General features: G+C 51.0%; 2 protein-coding genes across 10 annotated transcripts; both read left to right on the forward strand.

Annotated features, from left to right (window-relative positions):
* The first annotated feature begins 238 nt into the window (after positions 1-238).
* Positions 239-19,238, forward strand: UBOX5 (U-box domain containing 5). 5 transcript variants are annotated; one of them, XR_008577140.1, is made up of 6 exons: positions 239-324; positions 10,952-11,049; positions 12,478-13,660; positions 16,462-16,577; positions 16,666-16,815; positions 18,289-18,428. XR_008577140.1 is itself a non-coding variant. In XM_054825591.1 (5 exons), the coding sequence occupies exons 2-5, from the start codon at positions 10,996-10,998 to the stop codon at positions 18,498-18,500; spliced, it is 1,599 nt and encodes a 532-aa protein (XP_054681566.1). In that variant the 5' UTR covers positions 239-324; positions 10,952-10,995; the 3' UTR covers positions 18,501-19,237. The 5 variants fall into 5 exon arrangements, 4 of the variants coding, with proteins under 4 accessions (XP_054681566.1, XP_054681569.1, XP_054681567.1 ...); XM_054825591.1 differs by lacking the exon at positions 16,462-16,577 and having other exon boundaries at positions 18,289-19,237; XM_054825592.1 differs by lacking the exons at positions 239-324; positions 16,462-16,577 and adding an exon at positions 1,338-1,372 and having other exon boundaries at positions 18,289-19,238.
* On the forward strand, positions 244-7,029 carry FASTKD5 (FAST kinase domains 5). Of its 5 annotated transcripts, none has more exons than XM_054825587.1 (2): positions 244-324; positions 4,286-7,029. In XM_054825587.1, exon 2 carries the CDS (start codon positions 4,324-4,326, stop codon positions 6,796-6,798), a length of 2,475 nt encoding a protein of 824 aa, XP_054681562.1. In that variant the 5' UTR covers positions 244-324; positions 4,286-4,323; the 3' UTR covers positions 6,799-7,029. The 5 variants fall into 5 exon arrangements, with proteins under 5 accessions (XP_054681562.1, XP_054681565.1, XP_054681563.1 ...); XM_054825590.1 differs by lacking the exon at positions 244-324 and adding an exon at positions 901-926; XM_054825588.1 differs by lacking the exon at positions 244-324 and adding an exon at positions 1,175-1,214.
* Positions 19,239-20,013: the final 775 nt, after the last annotated feature.

Below are 20,013 nucleotides of genomic sequence, written 5' to 3' on the forward strand. Positions count from 1 at the left end.
CCCGGGCCCGCCGGGCCCACTGCCCCGCACCGCCATGGCGGCCCGCCCCGGCCAGCCACGTGACACCCCTGTCACGTGACACCTCCCCCGCATCACGTGGCGTCGGGGCGCGCTGCGCGGCGCTGGCGCCACCTGCCGCCCCGCGCCGCTCCTGTCATCGGCGCCGCCGCCGCCGCCGCCGCCGCTCCGGGCCCCGCTCGGCTCCCGTACAGCAGGAAGTGCGTCATCATCAGGTGACCGGAAGCGGCGGGAGGCGACGGGGGTGGCCGGGCGGAGGGGCTGGCGGGCGGCAGGGCCGGAGCCGGCGGCGGGCGCCGGGCCCCGGTGAGTGCGAGCGGGCAGCGCGGGCCGCCGCGTCCCCTTCCCCGTCCTGTCCCCTTCCCCGTCCTGTCCCCTTCCCCGTCCTGTCCCCTTCCCCGCGCCGCCCCCTTCCCAGCGCCGCCCCCTCAGCGGGCAGTGTGGGGGGGCGGCATACGCGCATGCGCGGAGCCCACCGCCCTGCACGGGGGCTGTGTAAAAATGTAGATGTAGAGATGCGTATAGATACACGCGATATGTACGTGTAGGTACGGCTATAAGGGTAAGTAGCGGGGCTGGGGTTTCCAGCGGTTGCCCGCCGGGACCGGGCCTGCCGGCAGCTCTGCCCCGGGGGTGGCCCGAGCTCTCCGTCATCGCGCTGCCCTCTGACGCCGGCAAGGACTTAACAGGGAGGGGAACAAACACACGAGCGAAGAAAAAAGTGACGGGTTTGCACTCTGATGTCGTAATGCGGTGGGGAGAAAAAAAATTCCTTTATTGTTATTTTTCTCTTCAGCCCAGGTGCAGGTGGGGTCTTGGCCAAAACGAGCTGGTTTACCCCAAATATTTCGCTGCTCCGATGTGAAGTTCCTCACACGTACTGAGGAGATGCCGTCGGCCCTTTTGCTGTCGGTGCTGGGCAGGGCGAAGCGTGGGACAGCATGGGACGGGGCGGTGTGCTGCAGCGGTGGGAGGTTTCCTGGTGTGGGTCCTGTGAGGGTTTGCCAGCGCTATCAAAAGCCCCTTTGAGTATTTCAGAAGCACCAAAAGCACAAGCGATGTTTCAGGGTGCACTTATATCCCCTTTCACAGAGCTGATACTCCAAGGCGGGTGGCATCCCTCCAGGAATGTTGTTTTCCCAGGTGTTCAGCTAAAGCTCAGCTGTGCAGTTGCGCTCTTGGCCGAGAACTCAGCTGTAAGTGTGACACGCAGACACGTACACAGAGGTGTTTCCATCCCAGAGGACCTCCACAAAGTGCATTCGCAGCCTGCGGGGCCCCGCTCCAAAACTCGCTTTCTGACTGGCTTTTTGGAATCACTGGAAGTGAAATTTCTGGAGAGACTTGCCCAGAGGTGGGAAGGTGTTTGGCTGTGTACGAACAAGAGAAGTGTAGTGGGAGAAGGAAGAGAGGAAGGCTGATTACTCAGGGTAAAAGGAAGAGAGGAAAATCAAGCAGAGGTGTAGGTTGAGTTGGAAGAGAAATGCTGTAGAAACTTGAAAGATTGCAAAGATTTAGGCTGGGGGTGGGTAAAAAGTCATGGGCAAAAGACCACTTGGACCCAGCCTGTTCCTCTCAGAGGTGCTTGAATTATCTTGTCCCAGCCCGACCTTGCTCCCCTGCACATGGCTTTCTTTTTTTTTTTTGCTGGATTTGGAGCTAAGAAGGAGAGAAATATTCTCTTTATTGCATAGCTTCCCAAATGCACCACAGCTTAACACTAAACTCTGTGGATGGTATTCTTAGCAGCACGCAACGTTCGCCTTCGGTGTACGAACAAGGTGACTTTGATTCTTTGTCTTTGAAGGGGGGCTGTTGTCACCATGAGGGGTGTTTCTGGTAACAGCTGAGCGCTGGATTTTGTAGGTAGTATCACCTTTCAGCAGCAAATAGAACTTGTTTTAAATATATGGTATGCTTCTCAGTAGTGCTTGTCTGTCTCTCAATAATAGAAAAATAGGTAGAAGACATGCAAAATAGAGTCAGACAAGAAAGTGTCTCAGAAAGCCTAGGTAGGATAAACCTCCTCTTGTCCCAGATCATTTTTGCACCTTGAAGCAGTCCCTCTGAGTGTCCCCCAGGACAAGCTCTGTGAGGAGCTAGAAGAGGAGACGATGCCGGCGGGGACAGGGTCTCCTTCCCCCAGCCACGGTGCGGATCTGAGCCTTGCTTACTTCATGGTTGCCTGTCTCCAGCCGCATAAAGATGGCGTCGCATCACTTGCAGGCAGTTCAGAGCCAGTAGAGACAGAAATTATGTTTTCGTCAAACACTTGTGCTAAACAGGAGAGCTCTGAAATCCAGCTCCTGCTTGCTTTTGCTGATGGCTTTGCAAGGCCTGGGCTGTGTCACAGTGTCACAGCTCTTAGCTTGGGTTTTGCTGTCTGATTCTGAGAGAGCTTTTTCCTTTTGAGCTGTTGGAGCGAGTCCAGAGGAGGCCACGGAGATGATCCGAGGGCTGGAGCACCTCTCCTATGGAGACAGGCTGAGAGAGTTGGGGTTGTTCAGCCTGGAGAAGAGAAGGCTCCGGGGAGACCTTAGAGCACCTCCCAGTCCCTAAAGGGGCTCCAGGAAAGCTGGAGAGGGGCTGGTGACAAGGGCAGGGGGAATGGCCTGAAGCTGCAGGAGGGCAGATGGAGATGAGATGTGAGGCAGAAATCCTTCCCTGTGAGGGTGCTGAGGCCCTGGCCCAGGTTGCCCAGAGAAGCTGTGGCTGCCCCTGGCTCCCTGGCAGTGTTCAAGGCCAGGTTGGATGGGGCTTTGGGCAACCTGGGCTAGTGGAGGGTGTCCCTGCCCATGGCAGGGGGTGGGACTAGATGGACTTTGAGGTCCCTTCCCACCCAAACCAGTCTGGGATTCTATGATTTCCCCCGCTCACCAGATGGTCAGTGACAGGGGAGGGGTAGACTCCCTCCTGCCTGTCACGATTTGCCTTCTCCCGTGGGAGGGGATGGTCACGGCCTTGCAGCTGCCTGACTGGCAGGGAGCAGCGCAGCCGTAAGGGTCAGCGGTGCCGGGGTTCAGGGTATCTATTTTGCTGCTGCAAAGCTGAGTTTGCCTGCGCTGATTCAACATCTTGATCGAGCGCTAATCGGGAAGCCGCATGTGGAAGCAGAGCTCAGGGTGCTGCCCATAAAGGATTTATTTCCCCATGCGGGGAGCACAGAAGCTAATGTGTGTCGCTGTTGCAGTGTCTCTGCCAGGCTTCGGCTTTCCTGATTGCTCGGCGCCCTGTGGTAGTGAGAGCACAAGGGATTTTAAAGAAGTTGAAAACGCCTGGTCTAATGCATCTTTGGGGTTGCCCACACATGGTGGGATACGCGTGTGTTACGCAGAGCACTCACCTGGTGCTTTTTTTTTTTTGTTTTATCAGCATCTGAATCATTGTAAACAGGCTCGTTTGGCAGCTTGTGCAGGCTGGCAACATGCAGCTTAACTCCTGACAAATTTCTCATCCTCTCCCTCTGTGCTGTAGCTGGTTTGGGCAGGAGTTAGGAAGGCACCTGGCGTTTTCAAGTCTTCTGTACCCTCAAACTGTGGGAAACGCTCCCGAGTCTGAAGCGTAACGCTCTGTTCCCTCTGCTTCTCAACTCAGAATGTAGCATCTCATCATGATTTTTGTTACTTCTTCCCGTACTTTTCCCTGACTTTGTTCTGGGGCCACGTTCCTCCTTTCAACTAATGTTTATCTGCAGGTTATGGGCCAGCTTGCATTCTGTGGACTGGTTTTGCGGAGACTTTACTCAGAGCCTCTGCATACTGTCTCTGGGTGTGAAGAGCAGTGCAGCACCCTGGATATTTCGACAACTCGGGTGGTGGTTGGTGTTTCAGACTATGGTGGCCAAAGTAGCAGAATGCTCTGTTTGAGTACGTAAAGTCTCTTGAAGCCGCGGCTCTACTGCAAAAATATATTTTCATTGTTTAGAATGAAACAAAAGCAGTTTGGGTCTCTTGAAAATGAGAAAGAGATGACTTCTTTCTTAACTCCCATAGTCTCTACCAGGTTACCTGTAGCTGCTGAGTAGCAGGTAATACCCGACTGCCGTGTGCCCCGACTCCGGGTATGCGAGGTCACTGGGGTGCTTGTCGTGAACTGCCTTTGCATGAGGTGATGTTTGATAGCGGCTGCCTTACGGCTTTGCAGGGAAACAGCTGCCCTGGCTGGGGGAAACACTGGCATCGCCTCACTTGCGGTAGCATAAAGGATAGATTAAAAAGTGCTTCGTGTTAGGTGGAAGCCACTCATTCTTCGTCTGCCCTTTTTTCAGTACCTGGAAGCAATTCTGACCCCAGTAAATTGTGATCCATGGCTACAGTGCTAATATGCCGAAGATTTCCAAGACTGAGCAGGGTGACTACATTTTCGACTACAGCCAAGTGCAAGGCCGAGAGCGGAAGCAGCAAAAGGAAGCAGGAAAAGGAAGAGAACCCAGAAACAGCCAACACCGGAACTGAATCTGTGGCTACAATCCAGTTGCTGGATCCACAGGACTACAGAGTATCGTATAATCCATCTGCCTATGCCAAAAGCAGAGCTGCCTCCCGGCAGCATGCTTCTGGGAACAGTGGCCAGTCTCTCAGTGACACTTTCACCAGCTCTGGCACCGCACAGGTTCAGCATACGTTCTGTACTGCCTCTTCTCAAGCTTTGCCACCTGTCAGAAACACCCTGCCCAAGCCCAAGTCCAAACCGCTCCTCAAGCAGAACATCTCAGCAGATTTCTCTGTGGCACGAACCAAGGAGGAAGCAGAAAAGGAAAAAATAGAGACGCATGACTCCAAGGAGGACCCTCGTGTTTTTCAGAGGGGGAGGCCTGAGTACAGATGTCTCAGCTATGACAAGTTTGACCCAGTAGACACCCTTCCTTTAGAAGAAGGTGACTCGATTTTACACAGTGTGGCCGAATGGAAGGGCAGCCAGAGCCCAGGAACTATCACAGATTATTTTCACAAGCTGAGTCGTTTGCCAGTGGAACAACACACAGCGTTGGTGTCCGAACCCAGGTTTAATACACTGTGTCGTTGTGCTGTCAAAAACATCGGGTTGTTCAGTACTTCAGATCTCATCGATATTTTAAAGGCTTGCGTTCGTTTGGTAGTTCCACCCACCCACCCTCTGCTGAACGCGTGTGAGAATGAATTCTGCCGGCGGGTGTGGGACATGAACCTGGACCAGCTGCTGCTGGTGGCTGATTGTTGGCGCTGCCTGGAGCGTAGCGTGCCTTCCTACCTGAGCATTTTGTTCAGCTACGCCAACATGCACTGGAAAGACCTGACTTTGCCCCAATTTGTGCAGCTTGTTTATATCATAGGTGAAGGCCGGAGGTCACCTGTGGACTTGATGCAGAAGGTGGAGAGCATGATTTTGAAGTACTTGGACTCCTTCACCTTGGAGGAGGTGGGTGCTATCTGCTTAGGGCTCTTCAAGTCCCTCAGTGGTATCTCTGACCATGTCATGAGAAAAATTGCAGACAGAGTCTCCCTGCAGATGGAAGACATGAGCACCTACGCTTTGGTGAACGTGCTTAAAATGCTCCGCTACACTCGCATGGACCACTTACCCCTCCTGAAGGAGCTTGGGAAGGTTATTCCCGCTCGGATTCCGTTGATAAACATCCAGGGCATCATGCACATCACTCTTACCTGTTCATCCCTACACTACTTTGACGAAGGTATTATGGCTGCTGTAGCCACATCTTTGCCTTCTAAGGTGGCTTACTGCCGAAGCAAAGATGCTGCCAAGTTCTTATGGTCCTTTGGATGCCTGGACTATGAACCTCCAAACGAGGAAGAGTTTTATTCCAGCCTGATAGAGCAAATGCATAGAAAACTCCATGAATTTGGGAAGTTTCCGGAGCATCTCCTTACTGGTTTGCTTGGCCTGGCATTTGTCGGACACTTCCCAGAGGAGCTGATAGACTATGCTTTGAGGGATGAGTTTGTCCAGAAAACGAGAGGTAGTAAATATGAGCTCAAAAAGGACCTGTTCACTCTTAGTAAGAGCGTTGAAATTGAGTGCCCAAGCTACCAAGGCAGCCGCCTTCCGCCTCAGCTTTCTCAAGAGATCACTGAGATGGTTTTGAATTTTGCAGAGCAAGAAATCTATGTCAGGCCTGAAATTGTGGAAGCCACATCTCTTCTCCAGAGCATGTTAGGTGGCCCTGAATATGTGAAAAACCACATGATCCTGCCTCACACGAGATCGAGTGATCTGGAGGTTCATTTGGCCATGGACGGACACCCCATCCCTTTCAACTTAAAAGACCCTATTGCAGATAAGAAACTAAAAGACATCGGAGTTAGTCTAACGGATGACTTAATGTCTCAGCTTATAAAAGGGAGATCGAATAGCCAGTCTCCCGTGGAAGTGGAAAATGAAGCCAGGACTGCTGGTCAAGAGAGGAGGGAAGAAGCACGAACGCCATGCACTGGGGATCATGCTGCACTTTCAGGCGGAGCTCTTATCACGGATGCCAGATCGCAAGTTGAGCCTAAATCGGGGCACTGTCTTGAAGCCCCCCCTTCTCTTGTATTGAATCGGCAGCCTCGGGTGGTGAAACTGGCTATTCAGGTGTCCAACCGAAACCACTATTGCTACTGCTCCAAGCGGCTTTTGGGGCTGCACTGTTTGAAACGGCGGCAGCTGCGGCAGTTGGGGTACGTGGTGGTTGAGCTTCCCTTCTGGGAATGGTTTCCTCTGCTCAAACGCACGCGTTTGGAGAAACTGAGCTACCTCCATTACAAAGTCTTCAACCCAGCGCTCCTTAGCAGGACTGGTTAGTCCAGTGTAGTGCTTGCTCAGAGGCTGACAGCCTGCCAGATGCATCTCTCTTTCTGGTTGCTGATTGAAATGGTCTCTGAGTGTTGGTTAAGCTTTTGGCAGGTGCTCAGTGTGCTCAGGCTGCCTTGCTTTGTTAGCCAATTCTGCTCTGCTGACAGTGGTATGTCCAGCGCTCTCCTTTTGTACGCAGATCCTCAAATGCTTCCATGACAAATAAAAACTACTGTCCTATTCGTTTTTCTCTGTGATTACTTTTTTCTCCACTCTAAATGAAAGTGGATGGATTTGGTGACTCTGTGAGAGCAGAGCAGCGATAGTAGGGAGAGAATTGGGATGATTTTTAGTAAGGAAATACGTATGTTTCCATCACCATCAAGCTGGGGTCAGTGGGCACGCAGTCGGAGGTTCTCCTTTAGGAGCTGTGCAAGGCAGAACGTGAGAGCTGAGTGGTGAGATGGAAGCTGGGACTGAGGGTTGGGGTGCTCTGACCCTGAGACATTAATTTCGTTCTCAGCTCTCAGCAATGCCTGGCAGAGAGGATTTGCATCTTGTTGATGTCGTCTGCAGCTGAATGGGGCCAACAAATCCACCTTGAGGTGATGCCCCTGCCTGGGTGACAAGGAGTCCTGTGCAGACTAGAGTGCGAACTCCAGCTGTGCGGAGCGTCTGCTCTGGAGGCTGCTGGTTTCATCCTCCGTCACATGTCTCACTGTGTTACTGTCTTGCTCAGGATGTGGCCCAGTGTCTGATTTCTGCATGCCATTCTGAGGACGGAGTTGCTGGTTTCTTCCTGAGCTTTCAGGTGGCAGTTCTCCCCAAGAGGAGGGACATTGCCTGAGGTGCACAGGGCAGGCTGTGCATCTGACCGCAGCTGCAGGGATTATTTCATATGGGGCAGCAGGTGAAACTCCCATTCCCACTGCAAAAGCCACTGAGCTGTTCTGTTTTTCAGTGCAACATTTGAAGGCATGCTGAGGTGGAGGGTGGGGCGAGAGCGTGACGAGAGGCAGGTTGCTGTCCCAAGACAGATATTGCATCTTAGTTCATTTGGGCTGCCTGTTTTAAAATGTCTGGGCTGTTTTTTTTCTCTCCCTCAAATACTCAGCGTTATGGAGCGCCTTAGTTCATTGTCCATGATGCACGTTCCTTAGTGCAGCAGGTCCCTAGTCGTAGGTACGACACCAGGAAGGCACCGAGTGACGAGCTCCAGAAAGCCTGGTTTTACGTGACTTGGCGAGATCATAGAGGATCTTGCTGGCATAGAAAATATGTCTTTGAGTCCTTTGTGATCTTTGTGTCATTTGTTTTGATGAGTAATGACTTTAGTAATGCAGTTTTGTGCGTGTTGTATTTTTTAAGTGTTCATATATTTAGAACCTCCTTCATGCCGCAGCCACGGGAGTTGTCACTAGCACGGGAGACCTCCAGACAAGTTTGGGGCGTGATGGCAGCAGTAGTCTTGGGAAGCCACATCTGCTGCCCCGTCCCACTCTTTTCCCAGAGATTTTTACATTCTGCATTTCCCTAGCTCTTGCTTCAGCCCAGGCTCTTTGCTAGAGCTCACTTTCCCCATCTGATCCTGGCGGCTCCTCTGACCTGTTCCTCTCACCTGCCTTTGCCTGTCCCTGCCCATTCTTGTTCCCAGCCTGCTTCTCTGGCCCCAGCCAGCCCCTTTACTTTCCTATCACGGTGTGTCCAGCCAGTTTTTGCTTTCCTTCTTTACACAGAAACTTAATCCTAATCTCATTCCGGTTTCTCATTTAATCTGTCTCTTCATCCCCACTGTCTGTCTGCTGAGTTGCGTTTTCATGGGAAGAATAAAAAAAACCTCATAGCCGTGGGTAAAAGCAACTCGGTGACCGACTTTTGCTGTGAAGTAAGAATGTAGCAGAGGTTTCAGAAGAAGGGAGAGCAGTGACTTGGACATGCAGAATAATGCATTTTCTTACTGAGGTGTTGAACCTGAAAAATTAGCCTGAGTTGTTTTAAGTCTGTCAGGGTCACAAACAGGTAGGAGAAAATCCTATAAAATATACCCATATATACATACATAGCTCCTCATGCTGCAGAACAAGGAGCAACTGAATTGAAAGACAGCATTTAGTGAGAGAACAAATTGTTTGTAATTAACCAGAGCTAATTGCCATAGATTATTAAAGGCGTTGTAGAAAAAGATGAAGATTTAGGATGCAACCTCAAGGTAGTCTTGGAAGAAGACGTGAGTCTGTCCTGAGGAATGGCTTGTGCCTGCCTGTGATTTGCCTAGCGCAAGGCAGCACTACAAAAGACAAGGTTGCACGACCGCGAGGTCCACAGGGAGAATGTGGCGTCTGTCGCAGGCAGGATCTCAGCGGCTCATGAGAAGTGAGTCCGTAAAGTGATGAGTTTGCAGGGATGCAGAGGTGAAGGCGCCTCTTGAGATCATTCAGAGAGAAGGTCCTACTGAGACTGAATGTGGTCAGATTGGAACAGAGAGGTCTTCAGCCCAGGAGAGGGATGTGAGGAGAAATAGAACAGGGGGCAAAGCTTGAGTCATTCCAAGAAAGGGGGCAAAGAGAGTTGATTTGCCGTTTTTCGTAACATCAGCACTGAGGGCCAAGCTAATTTACCAGGCAACAGGTTGAAAAGGAACCAAAAAGAGTAGTTTTGTCACACAGCCTGTAGTTAAACCAGCAATCTTACTCCCACAGGATGTGGGTACCAAAAGTCAGACCAGTTCAAAAGCCTATTTGAACAATTCCTCTCTGGCAGCCATGTACTGGAAGCCTCTCAGGCTCAGAAAGCCAAGAAAGTAGTACGGGAGGAGCGTTGGTTCATGCTTACCTTGTTCCTCTGTTCCCTGCTGAGGAGCAGGAATTGCTCCTGATGGCTGTCAGACCAAATGCTGGGCTACAAGGGGTGCTCTTAGGTTCACGCCTGCTTCGGTCGACCATTGGCATTGTAACCTCCAAGCTCTGCTCTCTGCAGGCTTGGCTTCTGTTGTGTTGATTTTTATATGTGGGATTCATACCTCAGATACCTTTTTCATTTCAGACTGTTGCGCAGAACGGACTGCACCCGCACGCTTAGCAGGCAGGCAGAGCCGGCTCGTTAATGCTCCGCTTTTCAGTGGACTGACGTGCCCCCAGAAGGCCAATTTCATTTTGGCTGAACTAACAGCTTCAGTTGAAAAATCATTAAAAAGCTGCTTGTTCTTGAAGGAAGCAGTGGGTTCCTGATTTGCAAGGTTGCCCAAGGCAATGACAAATTAAAACTAAGGTTAACGTAAGGTTAAAACTCTTACCTCGCAGATAATTTCATTCTGAAAAGGGATCTGATATAACCAATTCGCGTCACATTTTTTTCAATGGAAAGGAAAGCGTGTTCACTTGAGTTTCTTTAATGAACGTTGTCGGAAGAGTCAGCTGGGTCAGCGTTCAGAACACAGATCATCTCCCTCAGAGCTATTAAATGCCCTCTGCTCCCTTGGGGCTATTAAGTACCGATTATTAATATTTGTGTTTAATCTTTGCTTACATCCGAGGCTCCTGAAGCCCTCGAGGAACATTTCTCCTTGCGGCAGCAGTGTGTTAGAGCTGGCTGGTGTTACCCTCATCCTGAGCTTGTCGTTTTGGGTGTTGTCCAAGAGCGCAGGCAGGTCCTGCCTCAAACTGCTGAAGGCAGCAGATAGATGTGGCGTGCAGGGGGGAAACGGGCACAGAGGCGAAACAGGCAGCTCAAGGCCGCAGGGTGGGAATGGACGCTGCTGAGCGCACTGGTCAGATCATAGCACCCACCCCATGTCCTCCAGGTCCGACTGAGGCTGCTGAGAGCTCACACCGATTCCTTCGATAACCTCCTGCGATATTCTGATGCTTTACTGTGTCCGCAAAACCTGCATCTTCCATAAACTTTCAGATCTAATTGCTAAAGTAGGCATTTTGTCTTTGATGTTTCTCCAGCGGTTCACTAATTAACGCAATTTTTTCTCTCAATCTTGTCTCCTCACCGCAGTCATTTGAGTTTGTATTGGCTTCACCTCCTGGACTCAGATCTGACCTGCATTTTAGGAATTACCGAGCTTGTAATTCATATGGGCTCTGAAACACAAGATCCTTTCACTGTTCACCGATGTTCACTTTCTTTATTTTGCTTTTTTTTTTTTTTTTTGCAGGTTGAATCTGATGCTCAGAAATTGAGCTCTCTCCAGCTGCCAAGATGGTAATAAACGTCTGTCTCCCACAGTTCAAGCCAAGAATTCACTGCAACAAGGTAAAATAGTAACGTGTGGCATTTTAGGGAGCTGGAGGGATGGAGGGGTTAGGTGGAAGTGGCATGCTGGCCTGGTTGGGGCTGGGGACGGCTTGTTTGCTGCTCCTCTGCAATGATCAGCAGTGTTTCTGGAAGACTGATTTTTGGCTGGTCACACCAGGCTTTCCCGAGAAAACAAAGCAAAGGCAACTCACAGCAAACTGTGAGGTCATTTTGTGTGCTCTGGCTGGTTCAGAGAGGGATTTTAACATGGGAGGCTGCGTGTGTCCACTGGCAAGAAAAGCACTGAGGACAGATGCAGTCCCAACCTAGGTAAGGTGTAGGCTGCTTAGCCTGCAAAGCATTTTTGTCAATTAAAATCATTTGCCGGTGATGTGGGAGGGTTGTGATTCAGGTCGTTTTGCTCACAGCTTTCTCTTCCAAGCTCCCCAGTCTCCTATCATTCCCAGCAAGGAGGCTTTGTGAACTGATGTCGGGAATCTGAGCTCCTGGATCCCTTCCCCCTTTTGTGCTTCAGTCTTGAAAGAATCATTGATGTGCGAGCATAAAGAGAAACCTGTGTCTGGGTTCTCGGGATCTGCAGCTCACCTGAAGATAAAAGCGGACCTGAAGGCTCAGTACTTTGAAAAATCGGTAGTGAGAGATTTCCCAGAAGTTACTCCTCAAATTTTGTTTTGTCCTGTCCATGGTTAATCTCCGCTAGGTAGTGTCAGGACACCATATAGCCTCGTGTGACTGCTCTGACGTGGCACACACCAATTGTTGGAGGGAAAAAGCCCTAATTTTGCAGGATCTCATAACAAGAGAATGTTATGTGCTTACAGGTATGTGTGCTTTGATTGGAGATACCTTTTTTCCCCTGCAATATTACAGCTTTCCCTTTGTCCAGTAGAATATGCAGCTCTTGACAAAGTTGAAGTTACTCTACAAGCAGTTACATTTTCACTCAGCATCATCAGAATCTCTTAGAAACTTAACTCGGTTTTAATTCGGAGCCATTTTTTAATTCTAAGTCTCCCCACTAGCTCACACAGCCTTGGATTTGTAAATACTGTGCTGTAAAAATAGTGACCGTCCAGCCGGGCGGTGTGCTGAGAGACCCAGCCGTGCTACTGAGGTTCGGTGCAATATGGGGTGTAGAGTGACCGCATTAAGCAGGTGCAATAAATAAATATTCCTGCTGTTACCTATTTGTTTAGCAAGTGCTGCAGACTTTTTAAGCCCCGGGGACAGCGTGGCTGGAGGAGGGTGGGAGTGGGTCTGGTCTGTCTCAGCAGCAGGGACCTCCCGTGTTGTCTCAGCTGCACACAAAACTGCAGTCTTGATTCCTAGTTGATGTCATCTTGCGAATCTGCGTAAGTGCTTGTGAAATTAGTTTCCTTTTATTTTCTTGCTTCAAATTAAATCCAGTTTTCTCCTGAAACACAGATTTCTGCTGATGGTTACGAAGTGGAGAATCTGATCTCCGAAGACCTTGCCAGGAGAAATCGTGGTTTCCGCAGCGAATACTTCATCAAACCTCCAGTCCACGTCACGATCTCTTTTCCCTTCAACATTGAGATCTGCAGGATTAATATCGACATCTCATCTGGAGGGTACCAAACCTTCTCCGGGCTCGAAGTTTACACCTCTACCTCATGCAGTAAAACCTCTTGGCAGAGCCCTGAGGGTCAGTTTGCAGGTCTGGCCGGTCAGCCTGTGTCAGACAAAGACACTTTCACACTGGTGGGAAAAGCAGTCTTAAAAAATCAAAGCAAAGTGACGTTTGGCCACAGAGGCTTCAAGCCGAGGCCTCCTTTCCATCAGATGGAAAATGTCTTCTCCTACCCTGGTTCTGCATCTCAAGACCTCTGGAACAAAGGGCCCGCCTCGCTGAACAACGTGTCGCACTTAAAAATCTGCATCACCCACGTGGCCGGCGGCGGCCTGCCTTGCATTAAGAGGCTGGAGGTGTGGGGACAGCCTGCCAAATCGTGCCCACAGGAGGTGATCGAGGGTGTCTTTCAGGTGGCCTCCCAGTTCTTCGCCCAGGACGTTGGCAGCCTCAAACCAGAGCTCTGGACGCCGATGGAGAGCGACTGTGTGCCCTTCAGCGCCAACGACAGTGAGCAGCAGACCCTCCGCAAGCTGGTGGACGTCGTCCAAGACATCCCCGAAGAATTCCTGGACCCCATCACTCTGGAGATCATGACCTTCCCCATGCTCCTGCCCTCCGGGAAGGTGATCGACCAGACCACCTTGGAAAAATGCAACCGGAGTGAGGCGTCTTGGGGCAGGGTACCCAGCGATCCTTTCACTGGGGTGGCCTTCAGCCAGCACTCGCAGCCCCTACCTCACCCTACCCTCAAGGCCAGGATAGACCACTTCCTCTTACAGCACAGCATCCCTGGCACCAACCTGCTCGGGAGGGCTCATGCCTCAGAAATGCTCGTACCTTCTTCCATAACAATGTCTTCTCTGAAAAGGAAAATGGACTGTATGGATCAGAGCTCCGTGCAGCCGCTCTATTTTTCTTCTACAAACTTACTTGTCACGTCTACCTCAGAGAACAGTGCTAAAAAAATGAAAACTGACAATGACTCGCATTTGATCCAGATGGACTGTTCGACAGGTATCGTGGCTCCCTAAGTCACTTGTGGTTCTTGAATGTCTTGACAGCCCTGGGCCAGGTTTTCAAGTCGGGAGGCTCCAGTACAGATTCCCGTCCCGCCTCTAGAAAGCTTTAAGGCCGTTGTATTTCACTGTTGATAGGTGTCGTGGGAGTCAGGTCATCGTCTCGTTCACCTCCCCTCTCCGTAGCACAGCCTGCCATCCTGGAGGGTGTTTGCTCCCATTCTGTTTCACTTCTCCTCATCTCTAGGCTCATTGTTCTCCTTGTGTTACCTGTGCAGTCTCTTTCACAGCGCTCTTGTTTGCTCAGGTCGCTGTGTTGCCCTTTTAGTTTGTGTTTCCTTTCTTCTCCTTGCTTTCAAGCCACTGTCCATGTGGAGACAAAGTTTTTCTCATAGTGTGCTGGTTCAAAGTTTCTCTATCATGGGTGATTTATTATCCCAGCCATCCAATGTGTTGTGTATTTTCTTGCTGATACAAGAACAGCAGGAAAAGAGGTGTCTGGTGGTGCAGTGGTGATGGCACGGGGAGTCCTGGCTGATGTGAGTCTTATCATGAGGAGTGAGGTGGAGAGGAAAGCAGGAATGGGGCACTAATCCTGCTCATGGATTTCCCTGGCCAGGCGCTGCCAGCCTGGGCTCTTGTGGAGCTGGTTCCCTGCACACTCAGCATCATTACGCAGATTGTGTTCCCAGGACAGGCTGGCTACTTACCTTCTCACGGGGCTGCTCTGGCTGTGGCAGAGGCTGAGCTTTTGTGTCGCTGCACAGCCTCCGGTCCATGCTAAGCTCAGTGCAGCAGCGCAGGGGCTTGGAACAGATGGCAGCAAGGGAATCGCAGGCAGTGCTGCCTTCGGAGCAGGGAGGAGAGCACAGCACGTGACAGCACAGATCGGGAGAGACTTGCCCAGTGTTTGCAACTAGTTAAAGCAAAAACCAAGTTAGAGACATTGGACAGGGGATGTGACTTGTGTCTAATGGTGAGGACATGGCAATGGTTTCCTTTTAACCTTGCTTTTATCAGTGATCTGGTAGCAGTGCCGCTGGGCATAAGCTCCAGGAAGCAGAAAAAACAGTCCAGACCTGCAGCCCTGAGATAAATTCCCTGAAAAGCTGAGTGCTTTCACCCACCTTGGTCCCCAGCTGTGCCACAGCTTCTCACCAGGCAGCCAAGGCAGCGTTGCGGCAGCGCAGGCAGATCTGTGGATCCACGGAGCGCTGGGAGCGGGCGTGTGGGATACTCTTTGTAGGTCCAGCAGCATTCAAGTACTGGGGCGGGCAGGACTGGTGAGGAGGTGAGTCTTTAGAAAGCAAAGGTGATCTGTGGGTTAAATACCAAGAAGATTCACACCTCTCTCCCCAAAATCTGTTCGCTCTTTATGGTTTCTTCTCTGTGACTGGTACTTTCAGCCTCCAGTCCGTGGTTCCCAGGCAATTGCCTCTCTTAACTCCTCGCTGCATCTTTTGCGCGAATCCACATCTATTTTGCCATGTTTGCTTTCTCCCTTGTTGGCACAGGAATTCCTGAAACGTATTGGAGTTGCTGGCAGTGCAAATGTTACGTGGATTTAACTGTACTGCACGCAGCAACGCTTGTATCTTCTCTCTGGTATCATTAAACTGAGTTACTGCTTTACGTAATAATCCCACTGGAGGAGGAAGGTAAACTGAAGCTGGGAGGTGGGAAAATCTTTAGCAATCTCATATTTAGATGAGCTTGAAGAGAGCAGCAGTGTCTGCGAGGCCGTCTGCTGCAAGTGGTCTGGTCTGAGTAGGACAATATAAATCCACAGGTGTCTTCTGCTCACGTAAGGGCTGTCTCTCTAGGCAGGTAAGTCGAGTTTTCTCGTGTTCTCTAAACTAGGTGGTCTGTAACACATCAAATGTGCCCACAGCTTCTGGTTGCTGTTAATGCCTGCTGGTACCTGTCACTCCCTTCACCTTTCTCCCAAAATTGCCCAAAAATGTTTCAAGGAAAAGGCTTAGGTGGTTGTTTGATTTTAAACAAATTCTTTAAAGACTTGGTTGAAAATAATTGATGTTTGGTGATACTGGCAACAGTAGGAAGAAGTCAGACTGCACATTTCTACTCCGATCTCTCAGTCTGGAGCTCATTTCCTGTTTTAGGATGAATTATTAGTTATTTTTGTTGCAGAGACGTGTAACAGCTCCCACTGGGGATGTGCCTCAGCCCCCAGGAGCAAGGGGTGCCCCGTGGGGTCCTGGAGCTCCCGAGGGAGCCGTGCCCGTACATAAATAAAAGCACATTGCTTGGCCCAGGGAGCTCGTGTTTCAGTATTTCATCAGCCTTGATTGCTGTAGCAAATGTGCAGTGCTAATTCAAAGGTCTTCCTTTGGGAGATGGATTTAGCAGAGTGAGTGATGCAGACACCATTCTTTTAATGCATAGTCTTAATTAACGCCTTTGGTATTGCACAGGACAAAACACTGCTGTACGCTGCAGGGAAGGGTTCTGCCCTGTACCTTTGGTTTTATCGCTTGAGTCAGAACTGGGACAGAGAGGAAAGTAAAAAAAAAAAAAAAAAAAAGAGTCCCCCAGATTTTATTAGTGGCTAAAATATTCCCAGTTAGCTGCACGAAGCAAGCCTGGGAGCACTGGGCTGCAACCCTGGGAGGAGAGAGAGAAATGGGGGTGTCGTTTTTGGAGAGAAATGGGTGTCTGGATCATTTGGCATTTTGGCCTCGTTCAGACCTGCAGATACAACACAGCACCTGAGCGTTTGTCAGCACTGGGGCATAGCATGAATGTCTGAGAGTAATCCGTAGGACTTCTCATCTTTAGGACCCAAAGGAGATGAGGCACCACATCCCCATCTTGGCACCTCAGCGGGGGAAAGAGACCTCTCGAGAAAAGAAGTGGCAGAGCTCCTAAAATCCCGAGTGTTGTCCCTTCGAAAGGTTCAGAGGCAAAGCAGCATGTCTGTTGTGCGTTGACAGCTTGCTTTTTCCCAGCATCTGCTTCTCGAGCTTGTGCTTTTCTTTGCAGATCTGGTCTCTCACGAACAAAAACTGTCGGAGAGTTTGGACACCGCCTTGGACTCGGCGCTCAGCTCAATGCCCTCCTTTACGGCCAAGCTGATGAAAAGCCAGCAGCAGGCGCAGAGCGAGGGAGGCTGCAGCAGCTCGTGGAGCCTCGGTAAGCAGCAGGCGCCTCCCATTCACCTTTGGGAGCGAGAGGAGAGAACTGGGACTGGGTTAATGGGGAGGCTTGTGCTGTTGCTCCGCATCTTTCTGTGCCTTTTCGGACCCCAAAATATTATATATTCCATATAAAAATACTACATTGTCTCCCAGCCAGTTTTAGTTAACAGTTCCCAAGTCCAGCGTTTTTATCTCAGCAATTTTTAACGTTTTATTCTCCCAGTGAGGCAGGTTAAACCTTGTTGACCCCCAGAACGTGAAGTATGGTGTCCGTGTCCGCGGTCAGAGCAGGCTTCAGCATGAGTCCTGTGATTTGCCCGCTGTAGCTCATCCTGGGTGCGTTGTGCTGAGACGCGGTGCTCAGCCCAGCCTGCACCAGGGTACTTCAGACCGAGAGCTGGCCCCGCGTCGAGGCTTTGGCTTTTCCCAGCAGAGCTCTGCGATTTGGGCCGAGTGGCTTAAATGTTGCCGGTTAGTTGCACAAAGCAAACTGGGGAGTTGCTGCGTGGATGGGGAATGAGTCTGGTGCGGAGAGCGGGCTTGAGCCTGCACCTCCCTGCCCACAGAGGTGCAGCTGGAGAGGCGTAAATCTGGCAGGTACCAGGAGCAGGTAACGGTAGCAACGTCAGAGGCTGACTGGCCAAGGGTGTGCCAGAATCTCATCAGGTTTGAATGTATACAGACCAAGCTGCTGAGTCCTTGCGGTTTTCGTCACACCTGCTAGCTAGACACGCCAATTCAGCTGCGTATGCATTCCCAAAATGATTTCTTTGGGGTGCAGGGTGGCACTGAACCTTCACGTGTCCCTCCGCAAGCCGATGCCGGTAACTGCTGGCTTGCTCCTCTTCTTCTCCTGCGTGAGGATCTGTCTGCTCGTGGCAGAGACGGGGGTTCAGAGGGACCAAGTGACTCTGAGAGAGGGCAGGGGCTGCGCAGCTCCCGGTGGCTGGCTGGCTGTCTTTCTGAAGAGCTTTCGCTGTTTCGCAGCGACATTAAGCTATTAAGCTTTTTCCTGTCCCCTTTAAAATTGCTGCTGTTTAAGAGTTGACTGAGTAGCCCTTGATAGGTGGCGTGTGACGGGAATGCAAAGTGATAGCTAAAGTGTTTCACTCGGGAATCAGTGATTTTAATTCATTGGAAAAGCGGAAGGGAGGCCGATTTACTCTCAGTAAAAGTGAAAAGCCCTTTACAGTCATCTGTCCTCAATTAAAAGCCTGATGGTACAAATGCTGACGTGATCCAACCCCTTCTGAGCACAACCTGCCCCAGAAGCCAGGCCGTTCCCTATCCTTACGGGAGGGATAGAGAAAACGGGACACGGTCCTGAGCCGAGAGCACCCACAGCTGTGCTGCATGTCTGCAGGGAGCGAGGCCCGCGGCTCACAGGCAGGATTGGGCACGTAAGGGGTGGCACAGCACGGACTTGCCACCCCCTCTGACCGAGCCACTTCTCCTGTCACTTTTGCAGAGCAGGGCAGGAGCAGCCAGACCCAAGGATGCGCTTCCTGCGGCAAAACCTTCTCCTCTTATTTCAAAACGGAGCCCGTTTACCAGCTTCCCTGCAGCCACCTTGTGTGTCGCCCGTGCTTGGCCGAGAAGCAGAAGTCTCCGTCGTCGATACTGTGCGGGAGTTGTAAAAGGTCAGCTGCCACGCACGACGTCAGGAGGGTTCACTTCTGAGCCCTCGGCTGCCGGAGCCTGCCGGGAGGGCGAGAACAAGGAGCCGCTGCTGTTCCCTGTGTCTGTATGGATCCGTAGGAGGACAAAGGCCTTTGGAGAGAGCTTGCCAGATGAGCACCCGTAACGGCAGAGAGGACTCGGTCTTCTTGTGCTTACTGAGTAGCGGGGGGGTGGGGGGTTAGAGCATCGCGCCAGAGCAAAGCGATCTGAGGATAACAAAAGCCATAGCTTCTTTAACGAGGAATAACGTATTTATACAGAACTGATTTCCACCTGTCGCACCCGCCCTCTTACCACCATCCCATGGCTCAGTGGTTTAGCATAGGTGCCTTTCGGACTGTGAGTTTAGCTTCCCCGTGAGTTAAAACCATTTACGTATTTGACGAGCAGCCATTCAGTCGCGGATCAGGCGAAGTTCTTGTGATTGACAACGTGCAAGCTACCTGACTTCTCCCCTTCCCCGCCTCGCTCCCCTCCTCCCCGCCGTGCCCTCGCTGCGCCGCAGGAGCGCATCGTTTGTCCCAGAGCCCCGCAAGTAATGGAGAGAGGTGATGAACGCCTGAGTAACCGGCAGCGATCTCATCCTGCTCGTGCGAACTCTTGTAGAAAAGCCATCGCGTTACACCAAACGTCACTCTGGGTTTATGTCGTGTGACTGGACCAGCTCCCGTCTGGCTGATAGACATTTAAGCCTTAATAAAATTATGTTTAAAGTCAGGTTTTCTTTCTGACTCGTAATTGGTCTCATTGTGTGTCTTAATGATTTCGTGGAGTGAATCTCTTTGCAGATTACTGAATAAATGGGCTGGAAAAAGCTAAGTAAGGTGACACAAAGGATCTGCAGACCCGTGGGTTCAAGGGGGGTTGTCACGGCAGCCCCGTCCTGGGGCTGAGACTCCGATATCTAAACCCGAGGAGGCGGTTTGGTCTTCAAAGGGCATTTCAGAAAAAAGCCAGAAGGAAAATCACCCGGCTGTGTTCTGTCCTGGATGTGCCGAGGGTAAGGTGACAGCAGAGGGTTTTGTTACCTGTATAACCCCCTGCTGTCGGCACTTAATTGGCAATTTCTCTTTGCGGAGCAGATGTCGTTCATTGATGTTCTGTGGTGGTTTCTCTGGGGTAACGAGCCTCCAGCTGACTCAACTCAGGTTTGCATGTAATACCTTTATTCTCTGAAAAGGCACCTACTCACTGAGCATCCCGGAACGTTTGTGGCGTCTGGTCACGGGAAATGGCAGTCTCATCAAGCAGCTGAAACGCAGCTTCGTATCAGCACTGAACCGATCCTGCTCTGCGTCAGTGGGAGTTTATAATCCATCTCCATTTGTAGCAAAAATAGGAAGCCCCCCCATCTTTAAATAATAAAAGAAAATAGGCAAAAAAAGTTCTAAAAATCCCACAATTCAGAGGCAGGAAAAATTCTCTTAATTCTGTGGTTGTCGTGTTTGCAGAGAGCCATCCCGGCGTGATTCAGCGCTCGCACCTCCTCCGCCCCACGTCTCCGGGGAGAGAT

The sequence above is a fragment of the Grus americana genome, chromosome 4 (genome assembly GCF_028858705.1).
Source record: "Grus americana isolate bGruAme1 chromosome 4, bGruAme1.mat, whole genome shotgun sequence".
Lineage (NCBI taxonomy): Eukaryota > Metazoa > Chordata > Aves > Gruiformes > Gruidae > Grus > Grus americana.

Coding starts and splice junctions, on each gene's coding strand:
- FASTKD5 (XM_054825587.1), top strand. CDS start 4,324: ATGGCTACAGTGCTAATATGCCGAAGATTTCCAAGACTGAGCAGGGTG.
- UBOX5 (XM_054825591.1), top strand. CDS start 10,996: ATGGTAATAAACGTCTGTCTCCCACAGTTCAAGCCAAGAATTCACTGC. Junction 11,050..12,477: donor CAAGAATTCACTGCAACAAG/GTAAAATAGTAA, acceptor CCTGAAACACAG/ATTTCTGCTGATGGTTACGA. Junction 13,661..16,665: donor CCAGATGGACTGTTCGACAG/GTATCGTGGCTC, acceptor TTTTCTTTGCAG/ATCTGGTCTCTCACGAACAA.